At 37.9% G+C, this 23,874-nt stretch overlaps 1 protein-coding gene across 1 annotated transcript; it reads right to left on the minus strand.

The window, feature by feature from the left end:
• Positions 1-4,385: 4,385 nt before the first annotated feature.
• Positions 4,386-22,634, minus strand: LOC148696308 (uncharacterized). The gene is made up of 2 exons (XM_088695184.1): positions 20,176-22,634; positions 4,386-4,491 (listed from the first exon to the last, which is right to left on the minus strand). Exons 1-2 carry the CDS (start codon positions 22,632-22,634, stop codon positions 4,386-4,388), a joined length of 2,565 nt encoding a protein of 854 aa, XP_088551310.1.
• Between the last annotated feature and the right edge of the window lie 1,240 nt (positions 22,635-23,874).

The following is a 23,874-nucleotide window of genomic DNA, read 5'->3' on the forward strand; positions in this document are numbered from 1 at the left end:
CAAACTTGCTAACTGACCCATTCGGCGCTCAAGGTTTTCAATTGCTTTGTCGGTTTTCTGTTGATGAGATTGAGTAGAGTTAGCTAAAAAAGTAATTAAATCCTCAAGAGACTTACTTGGAGCTTGTTGTTGAGGCTGAAATGGTGTCTGCGGTCTTGCTTGAAAGAAGCCAGGTGGACAGTTATAGTTGTTGGGAAAATATTGTTGTCCGTTGTCTTGATTGTTCCGCTTTAAGTGTGGATGATCGCGCTAGCCCGCGTTATAGTTGTTGGAGTATGAATCATAATTTTGCCTTTGTTGCCCCTGAAACCCTCTTAACGCATTAGCTTGCCCAATACCACCTTGATCCATCAACGAAGGGCACATATCCGTGGCATGTCCCATCATTGAACATACACCGCACACTTGTTTTGGAGCCACCATAAGTTGTTGCACAAGATTGGTCAAGTTAGCTAATTGTAATTCAATACTAGAGTTAGCACTTACCTCGTTAACTTTCTTAAGAGGTAGCTCATCTCTCCCTCCAAATTGTCGTGTGTTGCCAGCAATGTTCTTTAGCAATGCCTTAGCATTAGTGGGTGTCTTGTCCATGAACGGTCCCCCACTTGTTGCATCAAGCATTACACGATCAGTACCACACAATCCTTCATAAAAATATTGTATTAAAAGATGCTCTGAAATTTGATGATGAGGACAAGATGCAACCAAATGTGTGAATCACTCATAGTAATCTCCAAAGGGCTCTCCATGTTGTTGTCAAATTGCACATATGTCTTTCCTTATGCTTGTTGTTTTTGTGGCAGGAAAATATTGCTCCAAGAATGCTTACTTCAGCTGGTTCCATGTGTTCATTGATCCCAGAGGTAAATTGTAAAGCCATTTCTTTGCCTTAACTTCTAATGTAAATGGGAATGCCCTCAACTTGACTTGCTCTTCATCTACATTGGTTGGTCTCATTCCCAAGCATACCACATGAAACTCCATAAGATGCTTGTTGGCATCCTCTGTTAAGAAGCCATGTAACTTAGGCAAGTAGTGAATCATGCCAGACTTAAGCTCAAATCCTTCTTCTACATTTGGATATGTGATGCATAATGGTTGTTGTTCCGTATTCGGTGTTGCCAACTCCCTCGCAACTTGCTTCCAAAGTCAGCTAATCTGCACAGGCAGTTTTGACGAATTTGTTACTTAAAATCTCACTTGTGCTAATTTTCTTTTCCTTGCTTGACAAATCCTACAAAACACAAAAAACAAAGCAAAATAGCTCAAAAATATAAGGAACTAACTAAGAAAAGACAAGTGAATTTGATATAAAATATGTATAGATATTAGCTTATCACACTAATATCTTATAAATAAGAGGAATATTGCAGAGTATTCTTAATCAATGGTCAACTATGTGAGAGTAGAAGTGGGTTGCTTCTATGAGAATGAGATGGCTAAATTCTCTAAAGCTCTCATGAATTCATAACTTGTTCAGGACCAAAATAAACACAACCGTATGAACCGTAATATAGTAGGATTAGTGATGTGTGTTGCTTATTGTCTCAGTTTACTGCTGTGGTGAATAGTACAAGATCTTCCATATCCACTGGGTCCCAAAGTAAATCTGATAAGTATTCATTAGGATAGGTTCAAGTACAAATGACACCTCCCCCGATGCATCTCCTGTCCACAAGTACTCTCAAATTATTCTAATTTTTCATTCATGTGGGGGATTGTTGGAAATTAAATACTTTATGTTGTAATATATAATTTTAATAATTGAATGAAAAATAGAGTTAATCGTATTTCTTAAAAAAGTTATGTTGTTTAGATACATTCTCTTGATAAATGATGTACTTAATGAAAAGTTATTTCTTTAATAAACAGTATTTGGATTCTATATAAATTCATGAAACCATTGGCATTAAGGGAAGAAGAAAAGAGAATTAATTATTCTTGAGAAATAGGGTTCCCCACTTTGTTTTTCTTATTCTTTGTTTGTCAAACTCCGAGTCGTGTTTTGAGACTACATAATATATAAAGTTTACCAGAGTCTAAAGATTGAAGTGCTTTAACTTCATATTATAGATTGTTGAATCCTGGGAGATGGACGTCTACCAAACTACAAGCACAAGAGTAGGAGCAAAATTATGTCCTTAATACATTTATGCAAGCCTCAATCACCAGTTTGTCAATATTTCTAACTTTCTCCCTAGTTGTTTATGTTAATCTTATACATAATTGATGTTGTGATTTTCTTTATCATTATTATCATTGGATTCTTGTGTTATTTTCATATTTTCTTTTATTGCTCCAACAAAAGGTTCTAATGATGTCAATATCAATAATAAATTTCGAGTACATATGCATAATGTTTTAACTTGAAGTTCAAAATATAAATAATGTTAAGAACTTGAAGCTCTAACATTTTGTATAGACATGTGTTATGTATGTTATGAATTAAATATCGTAAGTTCCGTCATACCTGAATTTCTTCCTTTTGGGAATAAGAAAATGGTGAACTTAGCAAAACTCAATTTTGTTGCCATCGACATCTTATACAAGAGATATTTTCATGAATTCATAATGCCCAAGAATTCATGTGGAAGCATACGATATTAGAAAACATCTTTGCTTAAAAGCTCATTGAATCATATTTATAAAACCAGAAGTTTCCATCATTTCTTCATTGATTCATATTAATGGAATCAAAAGTTTCCATAGTTTCCTATATCTAGCAAATTGAACCAGAAGTTTCAGGCATGTATAAAAGCAGAAGGAATGGAAATATATATATGCATACACATGAATTACAACTACCAAAAAAAAAAAAAAAAAAAAAAAAAAAAAAAAAAAAAAAAAAGAAAGGGTCTTCACAAAGGTTGCTCATGTGAAGCCTTAGTACTTGGCAAAACCCTAGAAGGGAGAGGCACTAGAGATTGCTCATGTGAAGCCTTACTTGGAAGAACCCCAGAAGGGGGAGGCACCAAGGGTTGATCATTTGAAGTACTTGGTAAAACTCTAGGTGGTGGAGGCAATGGATGCCTTTGGAATAGAGCCACGAACCTCTAGTGGTCACTTTGAATCTAATTTTTAGATACCTGCAGCTGGTCAAGCTTTCTTTTCATATTCATCTAGTAATTATTTGAAAGCCTGTGTAACTCTCTATTACCATGCTTGAGCCCTCTAATCTCTTGCCTAAGACATGCCACCTTAGCCATTAATGATTCAACTTGGCGAGTTCGAGTAAGTAGACGTTGGCCCATATTGGATACAAAGCTCGCACACTGAACACTAAAAGCCAAGGTGTCTTGAACATCCAATTCATCGAACCATTTTGAAAGTATTCTTTTATCAGGGAGAGAAGATTCCTAGCTATTACTATGTCAGTTATATCATTCTTCATCATAGAGTTCCCAACCAAAAGATGACCATTAAAGGATAAGAAGAATAGGTGTCATATGTTGTCTTGAAGAGGCATGTCTGCATCTTCCACAACATTCAAATTGAAATGATGGTCAGATGGGCAAGCCATTTTCAAAAAAGATGAAAGAAAAGGAAATTGAGTAAAGTGAAATCTCATAAATACAATAAAAGCAATTTTCACAAGCGGGCAACTTTCCAAGTGTGTTTTTCGATATAATTGATGCGTCTATAAAAGGAAAGACAACCCGACTACTTGTTCGAAAATCAAAAAGACACTGCTCTCCAAACTAAAGCCAGATTTTCCTAAATTAAGTTCATTGGCACTTCTTAGACGCAATCTCGGCTTTTTTGATATCAAGGACAACACTGTCAAAACATCTCTCACAAAGTTAAAACATATGAATTTTACTGTTCCAACTACATCACAGTTGCTGACAAGTGTGCAGGAGATGGTCCTAACTTCACCATTACTTTTTATTGGGAAATCCCTATATATGTTGACCTTCGTCCTCTATGGCAAGGCAGAGCTCCAAAAATGTCTAACTCTTCTTGCTTTCCAAGAATGCATCTTCAACCAAGCCTTACAAAATAATCAGTCTTCCTCCTTTCTAAGAATACCTCATCAATCAAGTCCCTCAAAATGCCAAACTCATTTTCTCAGCAAGAAAATATTTTTCATTAAGAAGTTTTACATCAGCATCAAGTCCTTTTACTGTTTTTTTTTCAAGAGCAAAAGTATCTCATATCATGCTCTTTCTCTGTCTTTTCCTTTGCCCTTACTCTTGCCTGTAAGACAAAGAGAAAAAAAGCAATCAATTGGAACCTGAAATCAAACTTTCGGCCTGGAATTGATTGCCAGGAACCTTTGCCTGATTGCTTACCTTGCATTGTTCTCGAGTAGTCATCTTTAACTATAATTAGAGGTGGGTTTCAAGTCTCCAATGTCGCAAAAAAGTTGGTACGTTGTTGACTCTTTACACTGAAGCTGCTAAGCTTGGATAAGTCACCGAGAAGTGATGTTTTGAAGGATCATTCAAAGACAACGGTTGCACACCACTTTTGTTATGCAGGAGGCTGAAGCTGAAGGATCAACAATGAACCCATAGAATTTCAAAGGGAAATGTGGCTGACTAAGTGAATGGAAGACCAAATTTCAATGATGGAAATCCTACTCACGGCCCCAGCAAACTCTACCAGTTTATATCATTCGGATGATGTAAAGTAGTACAATCTTCACAATTGCTAATAAACTATCAAATGCATTAAAAAGTTACAAAGATTCTGCATGGATTGAAGTCTCTTGTCACTACTAAACTATTGCATGCTCGAAGCATGACAGTTGCCACATGTATTCAAGTCCTAAAAGATTATTCCATGGACATGGCAATTTTAATATATCTCATGCTTGAAGCATGATCGATGTCTAGGTTCCAATGATTCAACTCCCTGAAAGTAGTGGAGATTAAAAATCAAAGCTCTATAATGCTCTAGAGGAGGTTGTGGTCCAATTTCTCCAAACAATTCATCTAATAAGAGATAACTATCCTAGAAGAGACAATGTAAAACCATAAAGAGACAAGGATATCCAAAGTAATGAAATGCTTATAAATATGCATGGAAATGCACATGAGAATTATGGAATCACGAATTGATGATTACCAATGTTAATTTTGGTTTTACAGTAGCTACTAAATTCATCAATGAGCTGTGTTGATATTTAGCCACGTTCTTTTGTTTAATGACAAAAAGGAAAATTATTGGCCAAAATGGAGAAAGGCAATTCCGTTACAATTTATTAAGAACATAAAAAAATTGACCTACAGTATAAATCACCAAATGATGTTGAACCCAGAAGGTTACATATAGGCACTTATTATATAGTAAACTACATTGACATGGTATGTCACGAGGTTCCTAGTTGAAACTTGAAATTTTAATACACTCCTGTAAACATGATTTCCCATTATGAAACTTGTTCATTTAAAGGGAGAATTATATATTACAGGAAGCTTTATGAAATGTCCGAATAATATCTCAAAAAGTAAATCCCTCAAGTATACATAGACGCAAATTGCTCTGTATAAATTCCAAAGGAGAATGTGTCATAAAGTGTAGAAAATCCCTGAATGTTCAAATTGCTTGAAGAAAGCCCTAAAAGGGTAAAGCATAAATTATGTACTGAATACCAATGGATGATATAAATTGCCTTAGTGAGTACTATCATAATGATATTGTTGCACCATACTAAGTGTACATTCCAGAACTTGGTACATGATATCAGATTATGTCAACTTTGTAATCAGTCAGATTTAAGAATCCAAAATCAAGGGGAGATACTCATCAAGGGGATCATCCAAAACAAATCAAGGTTTTAACGAGGCAACTAATATTGATATGGACATCTAAAGGGAGTGTTGTAAATGGAGGTGTGAATGCTCATAGCAATAGGCAACCAAATATGACATACAATGCTGTCACAAAGACATTGGTAAGATTGTTAAGTTGAAAAACATGGCCAACCAAATATGAAATGGAAGAATGGAAGTCAAAGAAGTTTGGTTTAGGAGTATGGAATTTCAACATTTGGCATTGTGGACTTTTGCATGGTAAGTGTTCTATATAAAGAGCATATGTAGTGTATGAAAAACACAAGAAGTGAGAAAGATACTGAGGAAAGGAAAGAAAAGAGGAAAGGGAGATAGAAAAGAAAGAAAGATATGCAGGAGAAAATACCAGTAAGCCAAGCTAGAGAGAAGAGAGAAAATAATGAGAATTATTTATTAATCCTATTATTTCAGAAAATGAAAGAAAGTATTACGGTTGCCCCAAGGACGTAGGCATACTTGCCGGACCTCGTAAACATTATATCTTATTTACTTTATATTCCACTGCACACATATCCTCAATTTCCCAATAGATCCAACGTGGGAGAGAACGAGAACAAACTTTCATTTGATTCAACGAATGAGAGAATGAGAGTGGAACTTTTGTAGTGGATGCAAAAGGGTAGGGCAAATTATATTTTACACCTTCAGGTTTGGGTGCAATTGCAACATCATACTATATCTTTAGAACATTTCAATCTCATACATTTATTTTCATCTTATTTCAATATCATACATCCATTGAAAATCTGTCAAGCTAGTCTTTAATTGATGACATGGCAAATACATAACTCACATATTTTGAAGACTTGACAAATAAAAATATTAATTATAGAAAATCAATTTAAGTACAAAAATAAATTAAAACAAAATAAAAAGGTGCCCACCTTCTCCAGCAAGCCTGATACCACCTCCTTTGACAATTTCTTCGCTGACATCAAGAAATTTTTTCTAGGAGACGAGTACACATGACACCTGGTGTTCCCGAACTATTAGCATTTGACACCTTGGTTATCATCTTTCTAAATGACTCAATCCTTTAAATTTGATTTTCCAGAATATAAATAAAAATAAATGTAACACAAAAATTAATTAAAAATCCAAATTAGAATTTCTATCAAACACAATTTCTAAATTACCCCCATCACAGTGAACAAACCCCCAAAGACTAAACGATATATTGTTACCTAATAAATAATATATTGTTATTTGATCCGCTAAATTTTTCCCACTTCAAAGATTACTACTAGTTTGTGCCAAGGCATCTCTCCAAAGGCTAAACAATTGGCTGAGTATTCTCCAACGGCTGGACATCGATTCTTTCGTTCTTTTCCTACCAATTTTCTGAAGAAAAAGTGTATGAATAAGACTCCACATTTCTCGCAACTGCATCTCATTACCCGTAATTGGACCATGAGTGACTTCAACCCAGCTAGAACACAACGTAACATCTTCAATAAACGTCCAGTTCGTACCTGCATCATTAGTCATTTTGTTGGAAACCAATTGGATTGAAACTTTGAGAGAAAGATTGGAATGTGGTTGAAAATATTTGAGAAAATATGAAATTGTGATGTAAGGTAGAAGATAATGAGAAGATATTTATAGAAAAGTAAAATCAAATTTTTTTTTTTTAATTTTTAATTTTTTTCCCCTTTTTTTATTAATTTTTTTTAGTAGCTTAATTAATTTCTGCCGTTGGTTTAAAAAAAATTTCATATCCAACCCTCCAAATTGTGCCAAATGTTTAAACGGTAACATATATGAATTTTTTTTTAAAATTTTTAAAGGTGAATAACGTGGACTGTTGATCTGAAATCCAATGACTAATATTATGCCATGTCATCTAGTTGTTGGGGGGAGCTTTGAATTTTTTTTTTACTATTGGAAATCCAACGGTCCAAAAAATTTATCCGTTGAAATCCAATGGTCGAGATGATGCCACGTGTCTCCGTAAACAATACCATTTCAGAAAGCAAATAGCGGGCCCCTAAAAAGTTGTCAGGGACACGCCCCCACGCGCGTGTTATGCATGCACCTGACGCAATTTTTTTTTTATATCGTGGCTGATGTCACCCTAACATCAGCTGGCCCTCAGGCTCTTGGGTTGTTGATTCCCACCTACCCTATCTATCGGGTCTCCCCCAAGCTCAATCGCCCGCATGGGTAGGAGTAAGGGAGGGAGGCTATTGGGTTTTTTTGGTCACCTGTCCACCGATCTATAGCCTCTGGTGGAGTTGCTCTTACTAGCGACACCCCAGCTCTTCTCTCTCTTCTCTCTCTTCCCATTTTTCTTTCTCATATGTCTTCTATTTCTCCACTCTTTGACATAGAAATGGAAGGATGATCGGTGGCAACTCAACTTGAAATCTGGTGTCCCTAATCCCGATCTAATTGATGGTGAAGTGGTCGGCCTTCCGGTGTTCTTCTTCAGTGTAGGAGAGGAGGTGAAAGAATAGAGAGAGAGAGAGAGAGAGAGAGAGAGAGAGAAAGAGGGTGGCAAAAAGGTGAGGGAAAGGGAGGAATGTGTGTGGGTGGGGTGGAGGGTTCCAGATCCAAGAGGTAATTTAGGTTGTTAGTCTATTTATTGTATTGATTTTTTTGTTAAAATTAATTTTATTTATTATCTGGAAAATAAGATTGAATGATTGAGTCATTTAAAAATATGATATCTAAGGTGTCAAATGTTGATAGGTAGGGAGCACCATGCATCATGTGTACCAGCTTCTGGAAAAATGTCTCCTTTTTTCCGACGTTCTACTCACTCCAAGTCCAACACAAAGAAGTTTAATTTCCCTTCACTTGCATAAACCCCCATTGAAGGTTTTGCTTTCCCCTTCTCATGGAAGATCCAAATCTGCTGGAAAGCCCCGTTTATCGGATTCGAACCCGAGATTTTTTAGGGAAGATTTACTGCACAAGGACAAGAAATCGTCTTCGTTGTGGCATCTCCGCCTGCGACTCCGACTGGTGGCACCTTCGAATCTCCCGAACCACTCCCCCTCAACCTGGATCTCGCCCATGCTCAGCAGCTTTTCCCCTGATAGGGATTTTACCACACACGCACAAGGGTTAAAAACTCCTATATTACTTGCAAGAATGACAAGGTTATTGTAATATAAACAATTCTCTCAAGGTCGTTCTCCACATGGATTGTTAAATAATTCGAAGCAAATCAAATTCCAATTAATTATTGTAAAGGAGAAAGTTGAGGTGATTGATTTTTATGACCTAATTTAATAAGACGAATTTAAATAATAAAAATAAGACAATCTGCAATATTAGAGGTGAAGGGAAAGAAAACAATTTTGTAGAAATCAAATTAAGAAAACACTAGGGATCCGCCGTCACCTTAACAATCTTATATAGTTTGTCCAATTACTTATAAACTATACATGCATATTTCGAAGGTTAGGTGTTCCTAATATATGCCTACTTGGACCCCCAACATAGAGGGTATATCAAACATGCAATTCGTATGCGGTATTCAGATCAAATTTAAACATGCATGACTCATTAAGTTTTGTGAAACCTTTTGAAAAACCATGCAACCCTTAAGACGTGGTATTCATCTTAAGTGAACTTGCACATAATAACCACAAGAAGCCTTCGTCAATTTCAGGGACTGACCTCCGACCAAAATTGTATCAAATTACTTTTCTAAACATCCTAATGGTGATCAAGCATCAAGACAATTAGATAGTTTAAACCAATGATTAATGATTCGAAACTTGCATGCATATAATCATAAGCAAACTGAAGAGAAATTACATATTCTTGCTAAGGATCGTGGCCTCACCCTAGCAAAAAGAAAATTAGTTATGCATATTCATAATAAAAATCATAAAGTTCTTTATTGAAATAATAAAAGATCGAAAACACTTAGAATGGAAGAAGTCTGAAAAATCTCCACGATTGGCCAATTTCCTCTCTTCAAGAAAGCAGGGAGAAGAAGTTCCAAGAATAAAGCCAGCCAAGCTTATTTAACCTAGCAGAAATTAAATCCTCCTAATAAAAGGTCTTCCAATCCAACTAGGAAACTGAATACTAAAATAAAATAGGAAACAAAACCTTAAATTAAATGGTAAAATTCGCCTAAAATATGAACAGCCACGTTTTGAACCCCTAAAATGCTCCAAAACAAGCCCAATACAGCTGGATTTAAGGCTTAGAATATTCTAAACACTTCTCTAGAAGGCGACGAACCCATCAGAGGTCATCTTGTGCTCCAAAAATGCAATTTAAACCCAGAAACGTCATTTTCAAGCACTGCACACTGCTCCTTTATTCCATCGCTAGAAAATAACCACTTGGTGGAAAAATCCTAAATTTTGAAACGAACACACCAAGAGACACATGAACGTCCTCCAATTTGAATCACTCCAAAATTCGTCCATTTAGTCATGTTTTGCTCCAGAGAAAGTCGGCCGTCCTATATTGAAAATATAAATCAAAGTATCAAAATTCTGCCAAAATAATTACCCAACATACTAAGAATAGGGTAAAATATATAATATGAAATTGACTCATCAAAATACCCCCAAACTTAGCTTTTTGCTTGTCCTCAAGCGAAACAAAACTAGAAAACAAAAATAAAAACTAACAAACTAGAAACTTAACTAAAACTAACTGACAAAAATTTTCACCTTCAAAGTTGCAATCCATAAAACACGTTAAAAATTAGAATATCTTTTCAAAAGTTCCAACCAATCCCACCACAAAGTCTAAGCCATTTAGAATCAATTCAAAAAGAATTCACAAACTTCCATTGGTGTAAAGTGAACCAACATAGCTAGGGAGACTCGACTAAAACTTTTACCTCTTGTCCTTCTTTATTTCACACATACTAACTTTAAATATAACTTCTTTTTTTTTCTCTCTTCTTTTTGAATTTTTTTTCTCTCATTTTTTTTTTTTTTTTTTTTTTTATATATATTTTTTTTTCAGTAACAGTAGTCCCCCACACTTAGCTTTTGCTAGTCCTCGAGCAAAACAAAACAAACAAAACACAATCTAAACCTTCCAACAGTTGTCTCAGGGATTTCCAATGAACATGACATATTAAAAATCACTACTCACATAGATTTTAGCTCTCTTTACACTTAAGCAAACACTTAACCATAGTTACCACTTACTAGCTCACATTTAATCAATTAAAACAACATTTTGAGTGTAGTTACATGCCTTAGAGAATTCCCTCAATTCCTCTCAAGATATTCTCTCTATTTTCACACAAAATTTTCTGACTACACTCCCTATACTAAGTATATGTGAGAAGATTAATGTAAACATGTAGACTAATACTCACATATGTTATAACAAAGAAATCATTTTCTGGAATTATTAATATGACATGTATATGATCTCATGAATGGAATGTTACTACTTAGAATGAGAACCAAGGATTCCATATGCTCATACCAATTTCAAACTCCACATGTTGAACACATAACATCAAGATAGAAGTCTAAGGGTTGTAACGGGGCTAGGGTATTGGTTAACAAAGAAAGGTAACGATAAACAAAAGTTCTTAAAGCAATAGGAAGCAACGTAATGAAATAAACACTTAGAATTCACTTTTGATGGTAGAAACTAACTTAAACACAAGGGGAAAGTTCATGCAACACTTAGGGTCAAATTCAAAGTTTTGGACCCTTTCTTCAACAACAATACTTGTGAGTTCATTCTCACTTATTTCTCAACTCTTTTTCTTCTTTTTCTTCTCTTTTTCACGTTTTTCTTCTTTTTTTTCTTCTTTTTCACTGAAAACCCTTCCCCCACACTTGTTTTTCTGCAAGTTGTTGATCAAAAGGAATTCCCCTTAAGTCATATTTCACTATCCTTTAAGAACAAGGGTATGGATAGTCCTATTCTAGGCTAGGTAAGGATATTGTGGCTAACAAAGAAAATAGGCTAAATAAGGCTCAAAATGGTTAAACCTACAATACATATGCAAAGGGTTAGGCTTTTTGGCTCTGGTTTACTAAACAACTTCATCTTATTGTATGTTATGCACTCAATATCATGCTTTGAATGCAATGGGCATGAGTTCTAGTATTTGGAACTAGAATGATGAAAACACATTCTAACTAGCAACCAAGCAAAGAAACAATGAGATCATGCAACGACTTTGGAAAACAAGAAATCACAGATTAATACTCTCCAAACAAAGTTTAAGCTCATGTCTCTCAGGGTTATAGCGTTAGTTTGAGTTCCTTCCTTCAAGCATGTTACAAAAACTGATTTTTTTTCCACATGTGAATTCGTAAACAACTACAACTAAGCATAAACCAAAGAGCAAATCAAACTTTCATCCATGTTTGTAACTTTCTTTAACAGTCATGCAATTAAAAACCAAATCCTCATCATTGTGTTGGAAGGTACCTGATGCGAGAATTATACGCACACAAATTAAACCCTCTTTTTATCAATTGTAGTAAGTATGTAAGTAGGGATCGTTCTGGACCGGGGATTAGGAGGGATTGTTAATCACTTGGATTTGACTCAAAAACGTAAAATAAAGTTTAAAACACTAACTAGACTCAAAGAATGCAAAACTAAACAATAAAAATAGTAAAACAAACCAAAAGACTCAAACTGAAACTAGAACTTAATTTGGACGAATTTAAAAGTGTTTATAACTCCAAATACTTAAGAACACAAAATAAAACAAAATCGAATGAATAAGACTTAGCAAAATATGGGGGTATTGTGGTTGGATGAGATTAAATTAAATGGACAGATTATAATTTAAAACAGATAGTAAAGATGAATGTGATGAAAATATTGGTGATGGAATAGCTAAAGGGTTCTTCTCCACATATGTTACACTTGCATACAAGATTGATTTTTAGTTGGTCTTTCGATAAATTATGAAACTCAACACCCCGGGTTAATTAGGTCCACTTAAATTAACCGTCAAGTTCTCCTTAAGTTAATGAATTGGATGGGTTTGCGCAACGCAATTCACAACATTCTCCAAAAGTCCTTTACGTGAAAAGCACAATAAAGATACAATCAAAGATCATTAAGCATCATGAAAACTATAAGTGTTGACGAGGCCTTGGTTACTATGAAAAGCATGAAACTAGTGCCAAGAATTCATTTAACGCGATTGTTTATAAGCAACCTCCACTACTTGTGAATATAAGTTCATAACTATTAGGTGAAACTCACTTATATTCTAGCGTCATAATCATGCATGAAAATTAAGCGTGCACTCTCAATAAACATACAAAAATAAGTTATCAATCAACGGTTAAACAAATTGAATCCACAACTTATGAAATTCCAACCAAAGGTAATCAATTCATATTGCAAGCATAAACATAGTTTCGAATCACCCCCTAGCTAAAGGGGGTTTAGTTCCTCATACGTACAAGATAAAGAGAAGTAAATTTAAACATTGAAATCAAAGAAACACCTAAACATTCCAACAACTCAAACTTGAATTGTATGAACGTTTAGGCCCTCTTCTCTTCCTCTTTGTTGTAGCACAAGGTCTAAGGAAATGTTTAGGGCTTTAGGTGTATGTGGAATGGAGTGGGGAGTGGTTGGAATGGCTGCAATGGAGGAGAGAATGCTGGAAAACTGGAGTGAATATGCACGGCACAAAATGGCTGTTTTGTGTTGGTGTGTTGTGTGATTGATTTGTGGTGAATGGAATGAATTGTATGAATGCATTGCATGGTTTTATAGGGAGAGAATGGATGGGAGAACATGTGAATGGTAGCTAGGAATGATTAAAGAAGGGAATGCATGTGAAATGACAACTAGATTGGTTGGTGGAAATCTGAAAATGCAAATGGAAATGCTGGAAATGCTAGGTACCCCACGACAAGGAATGGTTTGGTGTGCATGTGGCTGCAATGTTTGTTGGGAAAGCATGTGGATACAAGCTAGGGTGAATGATTAAGAATGCATGTGGATTAAAGAGGGAATATGGAAGTGAATGTGCAGAAAATGATAGGATGAATGCATGTGGCTGAAATTGGTGGGTTATGCATGGGTTAGGCCCTTTGTTTTATGTCCTAAGGTGCATACAAGGCCTTCAATTTCATCCAACACTTGGGCTCCAAGCATAAGCTATCCATCCTTAGCCCAATAGTGCTCCAAAAGGCCCCAAAACACTCCACAATGCATCCTTTCGTCAAACACGTCTTATGATCCTGAAAACACACAAAAGAAACATAAAGGACTAAAATAACTAAAGAAACATAACGTAAATGTACGAGAACAAGCCATTTAAGTCGCATGAATATGCTCCTATCAAATACCCCCACACTTAGCTTTTGCTAGTCCTCGAACAAAACAGAAAAACAAAACAAAACGAAACGAAACAAACCAAAGAAAATCTTAAACCTTCCAACGTTGTCTCAGGGATTTCCAATGCACATGACATGTTAAAAATCATCATTCCCACAGATTTTGGTTATCTTTACACTTAAGTACATACTTAATCATAGTCACCACATACTAGTTCACAATTAAGCATTTAAAACCATGACTTGAATGTAGTAACATGCCTTAGAGAATTTGCTCAATTCCTTACAAGATATGTACTCAATTTTCTCTCAGAGTTTCTGACTACACACCCTAAACTAGTTACATGTGAGAAGATTGATGTAAACATGAAAACGAACACTCACATATATGTATCATAAAGAAAGCAATTTTCTGGAGTTAATAAGCATGTTTAGGTATGATCTCATGAATGGAATGCTACTACTTAGATGCGAGAACCAGTGACACCATATGCTCATACCAAGTTCAAACTCCACAAATTAAAACACATAACACTCAAGATTGAAGTCACGGGTTATAATGGGGCTTGGGGTGTTTGGATAACAAAGAAGGAATATGGAAAACAAAGGTTCTTAAAGCAATAGTGAGCAAATTAATGAATTAGGCACTTAGAATTTCCTTTAGAGCGCAGAAAACAACTTTTAGACAAATAGGGGAGATTCAAACAACTCTTATTTTTTTTTTTTTTTTTTTTCTTTTTTGAAATTTTTATGTGCTTTTCGGAGTTATAAAATAAAACATAATAAAACATTAAAAACACTTTAAAACAGCAAGGAACAACACTTGAAGTTATGGGTGATAAAATCCCACGAATTTGCATCAAATATACTTAGTTACCCCCCCACACTTAAATCAAACATTGTCCTCAATGTTTTAAGCATAGCTTCACACAAAACATAAGTAAACACATAAACAGCAACTAAACATACTAAACATGGTAGAATGTAACTAACAAAGAGAAGAGTTTAGGGACGCAAATCTGGTTATGGAGTGTAAATTCCATCTTCTCCTTGGTAATTCCATTGAGGCTTTGATCTTGGTGATTCCACAGGCTTACTCTTGAACTGGGCTGGAGGATTCTTTTGGTCTCCTCCACTCGTTGATTTTCCTTTGTGCTACTCTTGAACTGGGCAGCAGGGTTCTTTTGGTCTCCCCCTGTTTCTTTGTTCAATCTTTCCAATTCGTAATGAATACGAATTGGAAAGATTGATGTTTCATTGTCACCAGTCTTAGCTGTCTCTTCTCTGGCAGTGTATCAACCGTTGAAGATGACTACTCGAGAGCAATACTAGGTAAGCAACCAGGAATAGATTCCAGGTAGTCGGTTGCAGATCGGAAGGCTGACTCCAAGTGCCTCTGATTGCTCTCTTTCACTTTGCCATGCGAGTAATAACAAGGACAAAGGAAAAGACAGGGAAAGAGCATGATATGAGATACTCTTGCTTTTGACCTTGATGATATGAGATACCTTTGCTTTTGAAGAAACGGCGAATGAATCAGCACATGTATTTGTTGTGGCTATCTCCACATGCTTCGATCTACCGTTTCCTTCTGCCTCATCTGTACTCCAGGTATCTGGTATCTTCTTTGGGGAGAAAAAATTAAGTATTTCAAGAGGCTTTGCTGGGAGTGTGCCCTCAGAGGGGAGGACGAGTTGGGCATTTTCTTCAGGTCTGCTTTGCCATAAAAGATGAAGGTCGACATATATAGGGATTTCCCAATAGCAAGTGGTGGTACTGTTCTTTTACCCTTGTCGACAAACGTCTCTTCAATTTCTGAGCAAACGGCTCTTCGATTTCTGAGCGAGCGCCTCTTCGATTTATGAATGGCAAAAGTAGTCACGGGTGCGGCTCTGTCACCACGCCTGTTGGCAAAAGTGCGCAGTTGGGATGATAACCTTCACGTGTTTTCAACTTTGTCAGAGATCTTTTGACAAAGTTGAACGCGTTATCTGAAAAGCCGCGAAAGCGTCTGAAAAATGTGGCGAGCTTTACGCAGGAAAATCCGGCTGTTTGAATCGGTGGTCGTGCCGCCTTTCCTTTTTATAGAGGTAACGATCACCTCTAACATGCACACTTTGAAGATTGCCCATTCTTGAAAATCGACTCCGGCCCTTTGAGATTTAATTCCATTCACCCCTTCTCTTTGAACACCTTTAAAAAAAATGACTAACTCATCGAACCTTTGCTTAGACTTGAGTCTCAGCAGCGATCCGGTTGCGCCCCGTCAAGGTAATGTATGGCGCCCTTCTTTCTTATCTTCTAACGGTCCTCTTTCAGGTGAAGACTCCATGATGACGGATGCAACAACAGCTACAATAGTAGCTAGGAACCTCCTTACTCCTAAGGATAGTAGGCTGCTTTCAGGACGGTCCGATGAGTTGGCCGTTCAAGAGTCCCTCGCTCTCAGTGTTCAGTGTGCAGGCTCTGTGTCCAACATGGGCCAACGCCTACTTGCTCGCTCCCGTCAGGTTGAATCGTTGATGGCAGAGGTGGAAAATCTCAAGCAAGAGATCAAGCAGCTGAAGTATGAGAATAGAAGTTTGCATGTGCTTGCAAACAACTATTCGACTGGCATGAAGAGGAAGCTTGATGAGCTGCAATAATCCAATGGTCGCATTCAAAGTGACCGTCAAAGGCTTGCGGCTTTCTTCCAGAGGCACATTTTTCCTGGCTCATCCAGGGTTCCGCCAAGTGTTGAGGCCTCTTCTTTAGTGCCTCCTGCTTCTGTAGTTTTCCCAAGTAGTGGGGCTTCAAGTAAACGCCCTTTGTGAAGCAGTGCCTATCAATAAATCAAACATTTTCTCAATGTTCCAATCACAGACTCACACAATTACAAACAAACAAACAAAACAACAACAAAACAACCTAACAAGGCAGAAACGAAATAGCAACAAAGAGAAGAGTTTTAGGAATCTGGAATTGGAGTGCTTTCTAAGTCTTCCTTTGTTGAATGCATGGGTTGCCTCCCAAGTAGCGCTTTCTTTTACGTCTTACAGCTGGACGGTACCTCTGTTTAAGCTTGACTAGGTTCCACGGCATGGAGGGGTACCTCCTCCACGACATGCTCCTCAAACGTCTCGTAATAGGGCTTCAATCGATGCCCATTCACTTTGAATTCTTGTTGCGTCCTTGAACTTTTGATTTGTACTGCACCATGAGGGAAAACATTAGTGACAATAAAAGGACCAACCCATTTGGAACGCAACTTACCCGGAAACAACCGAAGGCGAGAATTGAACAACAACACTTTCTGCCCAATAGAGAACGTCTTGGTACGAATCATCTTGTCATGGAATGCCTTCGTTTTCTCCTTGTAAATCCGGGCATTCTCATATGCTTCATTTCGAATTTCATCAAGCTCACACAATTGAAGCTTCCTATGTAAACCTGCGGCATCAAGGTCCATATTGAACGTTTTGACGGCCCAATGTGCACGATGCTCTAATTCGACGGGAAGATGGCATGGTTTCCCATAGATGAGCCGAAAAGGTGACATCCCAATGGGGGTTTTGTAGGCAGTGCGATACGCCCACAATGCATCGTTTAAGCGCAAACTCCAATCCTTCCTTGTAGGCCCCACGGTCTTCTCAAGAATCTGCTTGATTTCCCTATTCGAAACCTCGGCTTGCCCGCTCGTTTGAGGATGATAAGGTGTGGCCACCTTATGCATGACATTGTATTTCTTGAGCAACGCCTCGATGGTTCGATTGCAAAAATGGGAACCTCCATCACTGATTAGCACTCGTGGCATTCCAAACCTTGCAAAAATGTTAGTTTTCACAAAATTTGCAACCACTCGAGAATCATTAGTTCGGGTGGCTTTTGCTTCCACCCATTTCGACACATAGTCCACAGCAAGCAATATATAAAGAAACCCATGTGACGAAGGAAAGGGACCCATAAAATCAATACCCCAAACATCAAAGATTTCAACACTGAAAATGGGGGTTTGCGGCATTTGTTGTTTAGGACCAATATTGCCCGTTCTTTGGCATCTATCACAAGACATGCAAAATGTTCTAGCATCCCTAAAGATGGTAGGCCAATAGAAACCACATTCTAACACCTTAAGTGCTGTTCTTTGAGTGCCAAAGTGTCCCCCACAAGCATAAGTGTGACAAAAGGTTAGAATAGCATTAAACTCAGAATCGTGCACACACCTACGTATAACTTGGTCAGGGCAATATTTCCATAAATACGGGTCATCCCACACATAAAACCGTGCCTCTTTCTTCAATTTATCACATTGGTGTTTAAGTAATTCACTAGGAACATGTTTAGACATCAAATAATTCACCAAATCAGCATACCAGGGTTCACTTACCTTGACGGACATCAGTTGCTCATCTGGGAATGTTTCTATGATAGACACGGCATCCTCCTCATGCACCATACGGCTCAAATGGTCAGCCACCACGTTTTCACTTCCCTTCTTGTCCCGGATTTCGATATCGAATTCTTGGAGAAGAAGCATCCAACGAATGAGTCGTGGTTTGGCCTCTTTCTTGGTGAACAAATACTTCAATGCTGCATGGTCAGTATAAATAATAACTTTAGTACCAAGCAAATAAGAACGGAATTTATCTAAAGCAAATACAACAGTAAGAAGTTCTTTTTCAGTGGTAGAATAATTCAATTGTGCATCATTTAAAGTCCGAGAGGCATAATAGATAACATGCGGCCTCTTTTCCTTCCTTTGCCCCAAAACAGCTCCTAATGCGTAATCGGAAGCATCGCACATAAGCTCAAAAGGAAGGCTTCAATCTGGTGGAACTATGATAGGGGCCGAAGTTAGCATTTCTTTGAGGTGATTGAACGCCTTCTCACACTCCTCGTTGAAGTCAAATGCCACATCTTTCTGGAGGAGACGGCAAAGAGGGTTTGAGATCTTGGAGAAGTCCTTGATAAATCGCCTATAAAATCCTGCATGACCAAGAAACGAACGAACCTCTCGAACCGAAGTAGGAGAGGGTAAGTAGCGCACAAGATCTATTTTCGATTTATCCACTTCAATTCCTCTTTCAGAAACAATATGCCCTAGAACTATGCCTTGTCTAACCATAAAGTGACATTTTTCCCAATTAAGCACAAGGTTAGTTTCTACACATCGTTTCAAAATTATTGTGAGATTTTCCAAACAACCATCAAATGAATCACCAAACACACTGAAATCATCCATAAATACCTCAATAATCTTTTCCACAAAATCTGAAAAGATACTTACCATACACCTTTGAAACGTGGCCGGAGCATTGCATAAACCAAAAGGCATGCGACGATAAGCAAAAGTACCAAAGGGGCACGTGAAAGTTGTCTTTTCTTGGTCATCCGGCGCTATGAAAATCTGATTATATCCAGAATAACCATCAAGGAAACAATAAAAAGAATGACCGGCTAACCTTTCAAGCATTTGATCAATGAACGGCAAAGGGAAGTGATCCTTCCTTGTGGTGGCGTTGAGCTTCCTATAATCAATGCACACTCGCCAACCTGTTTGGATACGGGTTGGCACAAGCTCATTCTCGGCATTCTTCACCACTGTCACTCCGGACTTCTTTGGAACACATTGCACCGGTGACACCCAACGACTATCAGAGATCGGATAAATCACTCCACAATCAAGAAGTTTGATAATCTCCTTTTTCACAACTTCCATCATTGGAAGGTTGAGACGGCGCTGAGCCTCTCGAGTTGGTTTAGCCCCCTCCTCTAGAAGTATGCGATGCATGCACGTAGTCGGGCTAATTCCCCTAATATCGGCCAAAGTCCACCCAATGGCCGTCTTGTGCTCTTTCAACACTCGGATCAACTTCTCCTCCTCTATGGCGGTGAGTGATGAGGAGATAATGACGGGCAATGTCTCGTTGTCTCCCAGATAGACGTACTTTAAATGATCGGGCAACGGTTTAAGCTCAAGTACGGGTGCCTGAATCACTGAGGGTAACAACTTATTAGTGGAAATTGAAATTGAAATTGGGTTAGAAGGCTTACCATGGTGTTGAGGTAGTGACTCAAGGGCAGCCACTATCTCGGCCTCCTCCACACTTCTAGGCACGGCAAGACCAGATTTTTGCCCAATTCCTTGTGAAATTGTTGTTTCAAGTGTATCCCTCTCCAAAGAATCGAGAAAATCCTGCGCCAAATCATCAATTATATCAATAGAAAAGCAAGAATGATCATCCTTAGGAAATTTAATACTTTCAGAAAGATTGAAATCAATGACTTCCCCATCAAATTCCATTGTTAAAGTTCCTTTAAACACATCTATCTTGGTGCGGGCTGTTTTCATGAAGGGCCTCCCTAATAGAATCGGCAATGGGGTGGAATGGGGTGAATCCTCCATGTCAAGCACGTAGAAATCCGCTGGAAAAATCAAGTTACCAACCTGTACCAAAACATCTTCCAAAACACCCTTTGGATATGCATTAGAACGATCGGCTAATTGAATTATCACACCATCATTTTTAAGCTCACCTAAGTTTATAGATGCATAAATAGAGTATGGCATAACATTAATCGAAGCCCCTAAGTCTAACATGCATTGTTCAAACTTAGTATTACCAATAACGCACGGAATTGTAAAACTACCCGGATCTTTGCATTTAGGGGGTAATTTCCTTTGTAACACAGCAGAGACATTTTCACTTACTTGAACCACCTCTTTGTTTGAAATCCTTCTCCTTGTTGTACAAAGTTCTTTTAAAAACTTAGCATACCTCGGGACTTGCTTAATCGCATCAAGGAGCGGGATATTAACTTGAACTTTCCGAAAGGTCTCTAGAATGTCCTTCTCGGCTTCTTCCTTCTTTGATTGCCTAAACCTGCCAGGAAAGGGCACATTTAGTGGAATAGAACTAGAAAAAGTCGAATTGGGACTTACCTTGGTGGTTTGGAACGGTTTAGGAGGACTAGATGAATTCGGCAAGGTTTGGTCATCCTTGGCCGTGGGCTTTGCTCCCTGTGCTTCTTCTTGCAGCAACTTGTCCTCCTCGTCTTGACTTGATTTGGATGTATTTGAGTCCGTTCCAACCTGTTTACCATTTCTCAAGATCATTGCATTGGCCGTTTCGAAGCTTCCCTTGGGGTTTGGAATGGTAGAACTAGGAAGTTGGCCTTGCTCACGAAACTTCCCTACAAAATCTGCAATCTGCCCAATTTGTTTCTCCAATTGCTCCACCCTCTTGTCTTGGTTTCGCATGTCTTTGGCTTGGTTTTCTTGCCCCTGAGACAAATTTGTTAGTAACTTAAGAAGTGTATTATTATCTAAAGTGTTACCTGAACTTGTTTGGGCAGATTGTGGAGGTGCTTGTGTGGGGACGTATGGCTTGTTGTAGAAGCCCGGGGTTTGTTGCCTAAAGCCTCCTTGTTGTGGCTGTTGGGGCTCCCTCCATTTGAAATTCGGATGGTCTCTCCAACCTGGATTATACGTGTTCGAATATGGATCATTCCTCGGTTGGTTTTGGCCTTGAAACCCAATTGCATTTGCGCTTTCCCATCCACCATTTTCAATGAGTTGTGGGCACTTCTCAGAAGCATGTCCTTGGATAGAACACACTCCGCATACAATTGGTCCTTGCACCCTCATTCCTTCGGCCATCTGAGACACAATGGAAGTAAGATTAGCTAACTGTGAATGAATGTCGGGTGTGGAACTTACCTCATGTGCTTGCTGCCGTGGGGGTCCTCTTTGGCCTACTCCTTCGTATTGTTGAGCGTTCAATGCTCGGTTAGCGATCAAAACCTTGGCATCCCTGGGTGTCTTGTCCACCAATGCTCCACCCGCCGAGGCGTCGAGCATTTGACGTTCAATTGGTAGGAGCCCCTCATAGAAGTATTGCAGAAGCAACTCCTCCTTCATCTGATGTTGTGGACACGAAGCAACAAGAGATTTAAAACGTTCGTAATACGTAGGAAAGGACTCACCTTCTTCTTGTTGGATTCCACTTATCCTTTTTCGTAAAAGGATGATTCGAGAAGTTGGGAAAAACTTCTCCAGATATGCCCTCTTCATGCTCTCCCAAGATGTGACGGTTCCGGGAGCTAAGTCGTACAACCAATCCTTGGCTTTGTCCATTAAAGAGAATGGAAAAGCCTTCATCTTCAAAATACTTCCGTCGATGTTGACGGGAGTCATGCTTGAACACACTACCTCAAATTCCTTCAAGTGCTTGTTCGGATCCTCCATGGACAATCCATGGTACTTCGGAATGTGGTGGAGCAAGCTTGACTTCAACTCAAACTCCTCGGTCTTGCCTTCGGCTGGTAGGGGATATTGGATACACAAGGGTGCGGCATTATCCAATCCCGAAGCAGAAAGCTCCTTGAGTGTCCGGTTGTCCACGGCCATGCCTTGGGGTTCTTCAACTACCCTTGCCGTGGGCTTCTCCTTCTCTTCTAGGACTTGTTCTTCAAGCTCAGGTCCTGGGCTTAGTGGATTTGACTCGTGGTGCTTCTTCCTTCGTCTCAAAGTCTTCTCAAAATCACTGTCAACGTCCGAGATATCCTCACGAATTGGTTGAGATCTCCGAGTCATACACTAGTACCTAAAACAAGAAAAATAAAACAAGGTCAGAAACTTTAACAAAATAAACAAATAAACAGAAAGTAAACAATCCAAAGGATTAGCAAAGTTGCTAATCCCCGGCAACGGCGCCAAAATTTGATGCGACAATTATACGCACACAAATTAAACCCTATTTTTATCAATTGTAGTAAGTATGTAAGTAGGGATCGTTCTGGACCGGGGATTAGGAGGGATTGTTAATCACTTGGATTTGACTCAAAAACGTAAAATAAAGTTTAAAACACTAACTAGACTCAAAGAATGCAAAACTAAACAATAAAAATAGTAAAACAAACCAAAAGACTCAAACTGAAACTAGAACTTAATTTGGACGAATTTAAAAGTGTTTATAACTCCAAATACTTAAGAACACAAAATAAAACAAAATCGAATGAATAAGACTTAGCAAAATATGGGGGTATTGTGGTTGGATGAGATTAAATTAAATGGACAGATTATAATTTAAAACAGATAGTAAAGATGAATGTGATGAAAATATTGGTGATGGAATAGCTAAAGGGTTCTTCTCCACATATGTTACACTTGCATACAAGATTGATTTTTAGTTGGTCTTTCGATAAATTATGAAACTCAACACCCCGGGTTAATTAGGTCCACTTAAATTAACCGTCAAGTTCTCCTTAAGTTAATGAATTGGATGGGTTTGCGCAACGCAATTCACAACATTCTCCAAAAGTCCTTTACGTGAAAAGCACAATAAAGATACAATCAAAGATCATTAAGCATCATGAAAACTATAAGTGTTGACGAGGCCTTGGTTACTATGAAAAGCATGAAACTAGTGCCAAGAATTCATTTAACGCGATTGTTTATAAGCAACCTCCACTACTTGTGAATATAAGTTCATAACTATTAGGTGAAACTCACTTATATTCTAGCGTCATAATCATGCATGAAAATTAAGCGTGCACTCTCAATAAACATACAAAAATAAGTTATCAATCAACGGTTAAACAAATTGAATCCACAACTTATGAAATTCCAACCAAAGGTAATCAATTCATATTGCAAGCATAAACATAGTTTCGAATCACCCCCTAGCTAAAGGGGGTTTAGTTCCTCATACGTACAAGATAAAGAGAAGTAAATTTAAACATTGAAATCAAAGAAACACCTAAACATTCCAACAACTCAAACTTGAATTGTATGAACGTTTAGGCCCTCTTCTCTTCCTCTTTGTTGTAGCACA

This window comes from Pyrus communis, chromosome 6 (assembly GCF_041283825.1).
Source record: "Pyrus communis isolate YQ-2024b chromosome 6, ASM4128382v1, whole genome shotgun sequence".
NCBI classification, from domain to species: Eukaryota; Viridiplantae; Streptophyta; class Magnoliopsida; order Rosales; family Rosaceae; genus Pyrus; species Pyrus communis.

Bases quoted from the DNA above. Each gene is read 5' to 3' on its own strand.
- LOC148696308 (XM_088695184.1), bottom strand. From the start codon at position 22,634: ATGACTCGGAGATCTCAACCAATTCGTGAGGATATCTCGGACGTTGAC. The intron at 4,492-20,175 runs GCAAAAATCTGG...TTGATCCTTCAG, and splicing joins ACAATTTCACAAGGAATTGG to CTTCAGCCTCCTGCATAACA.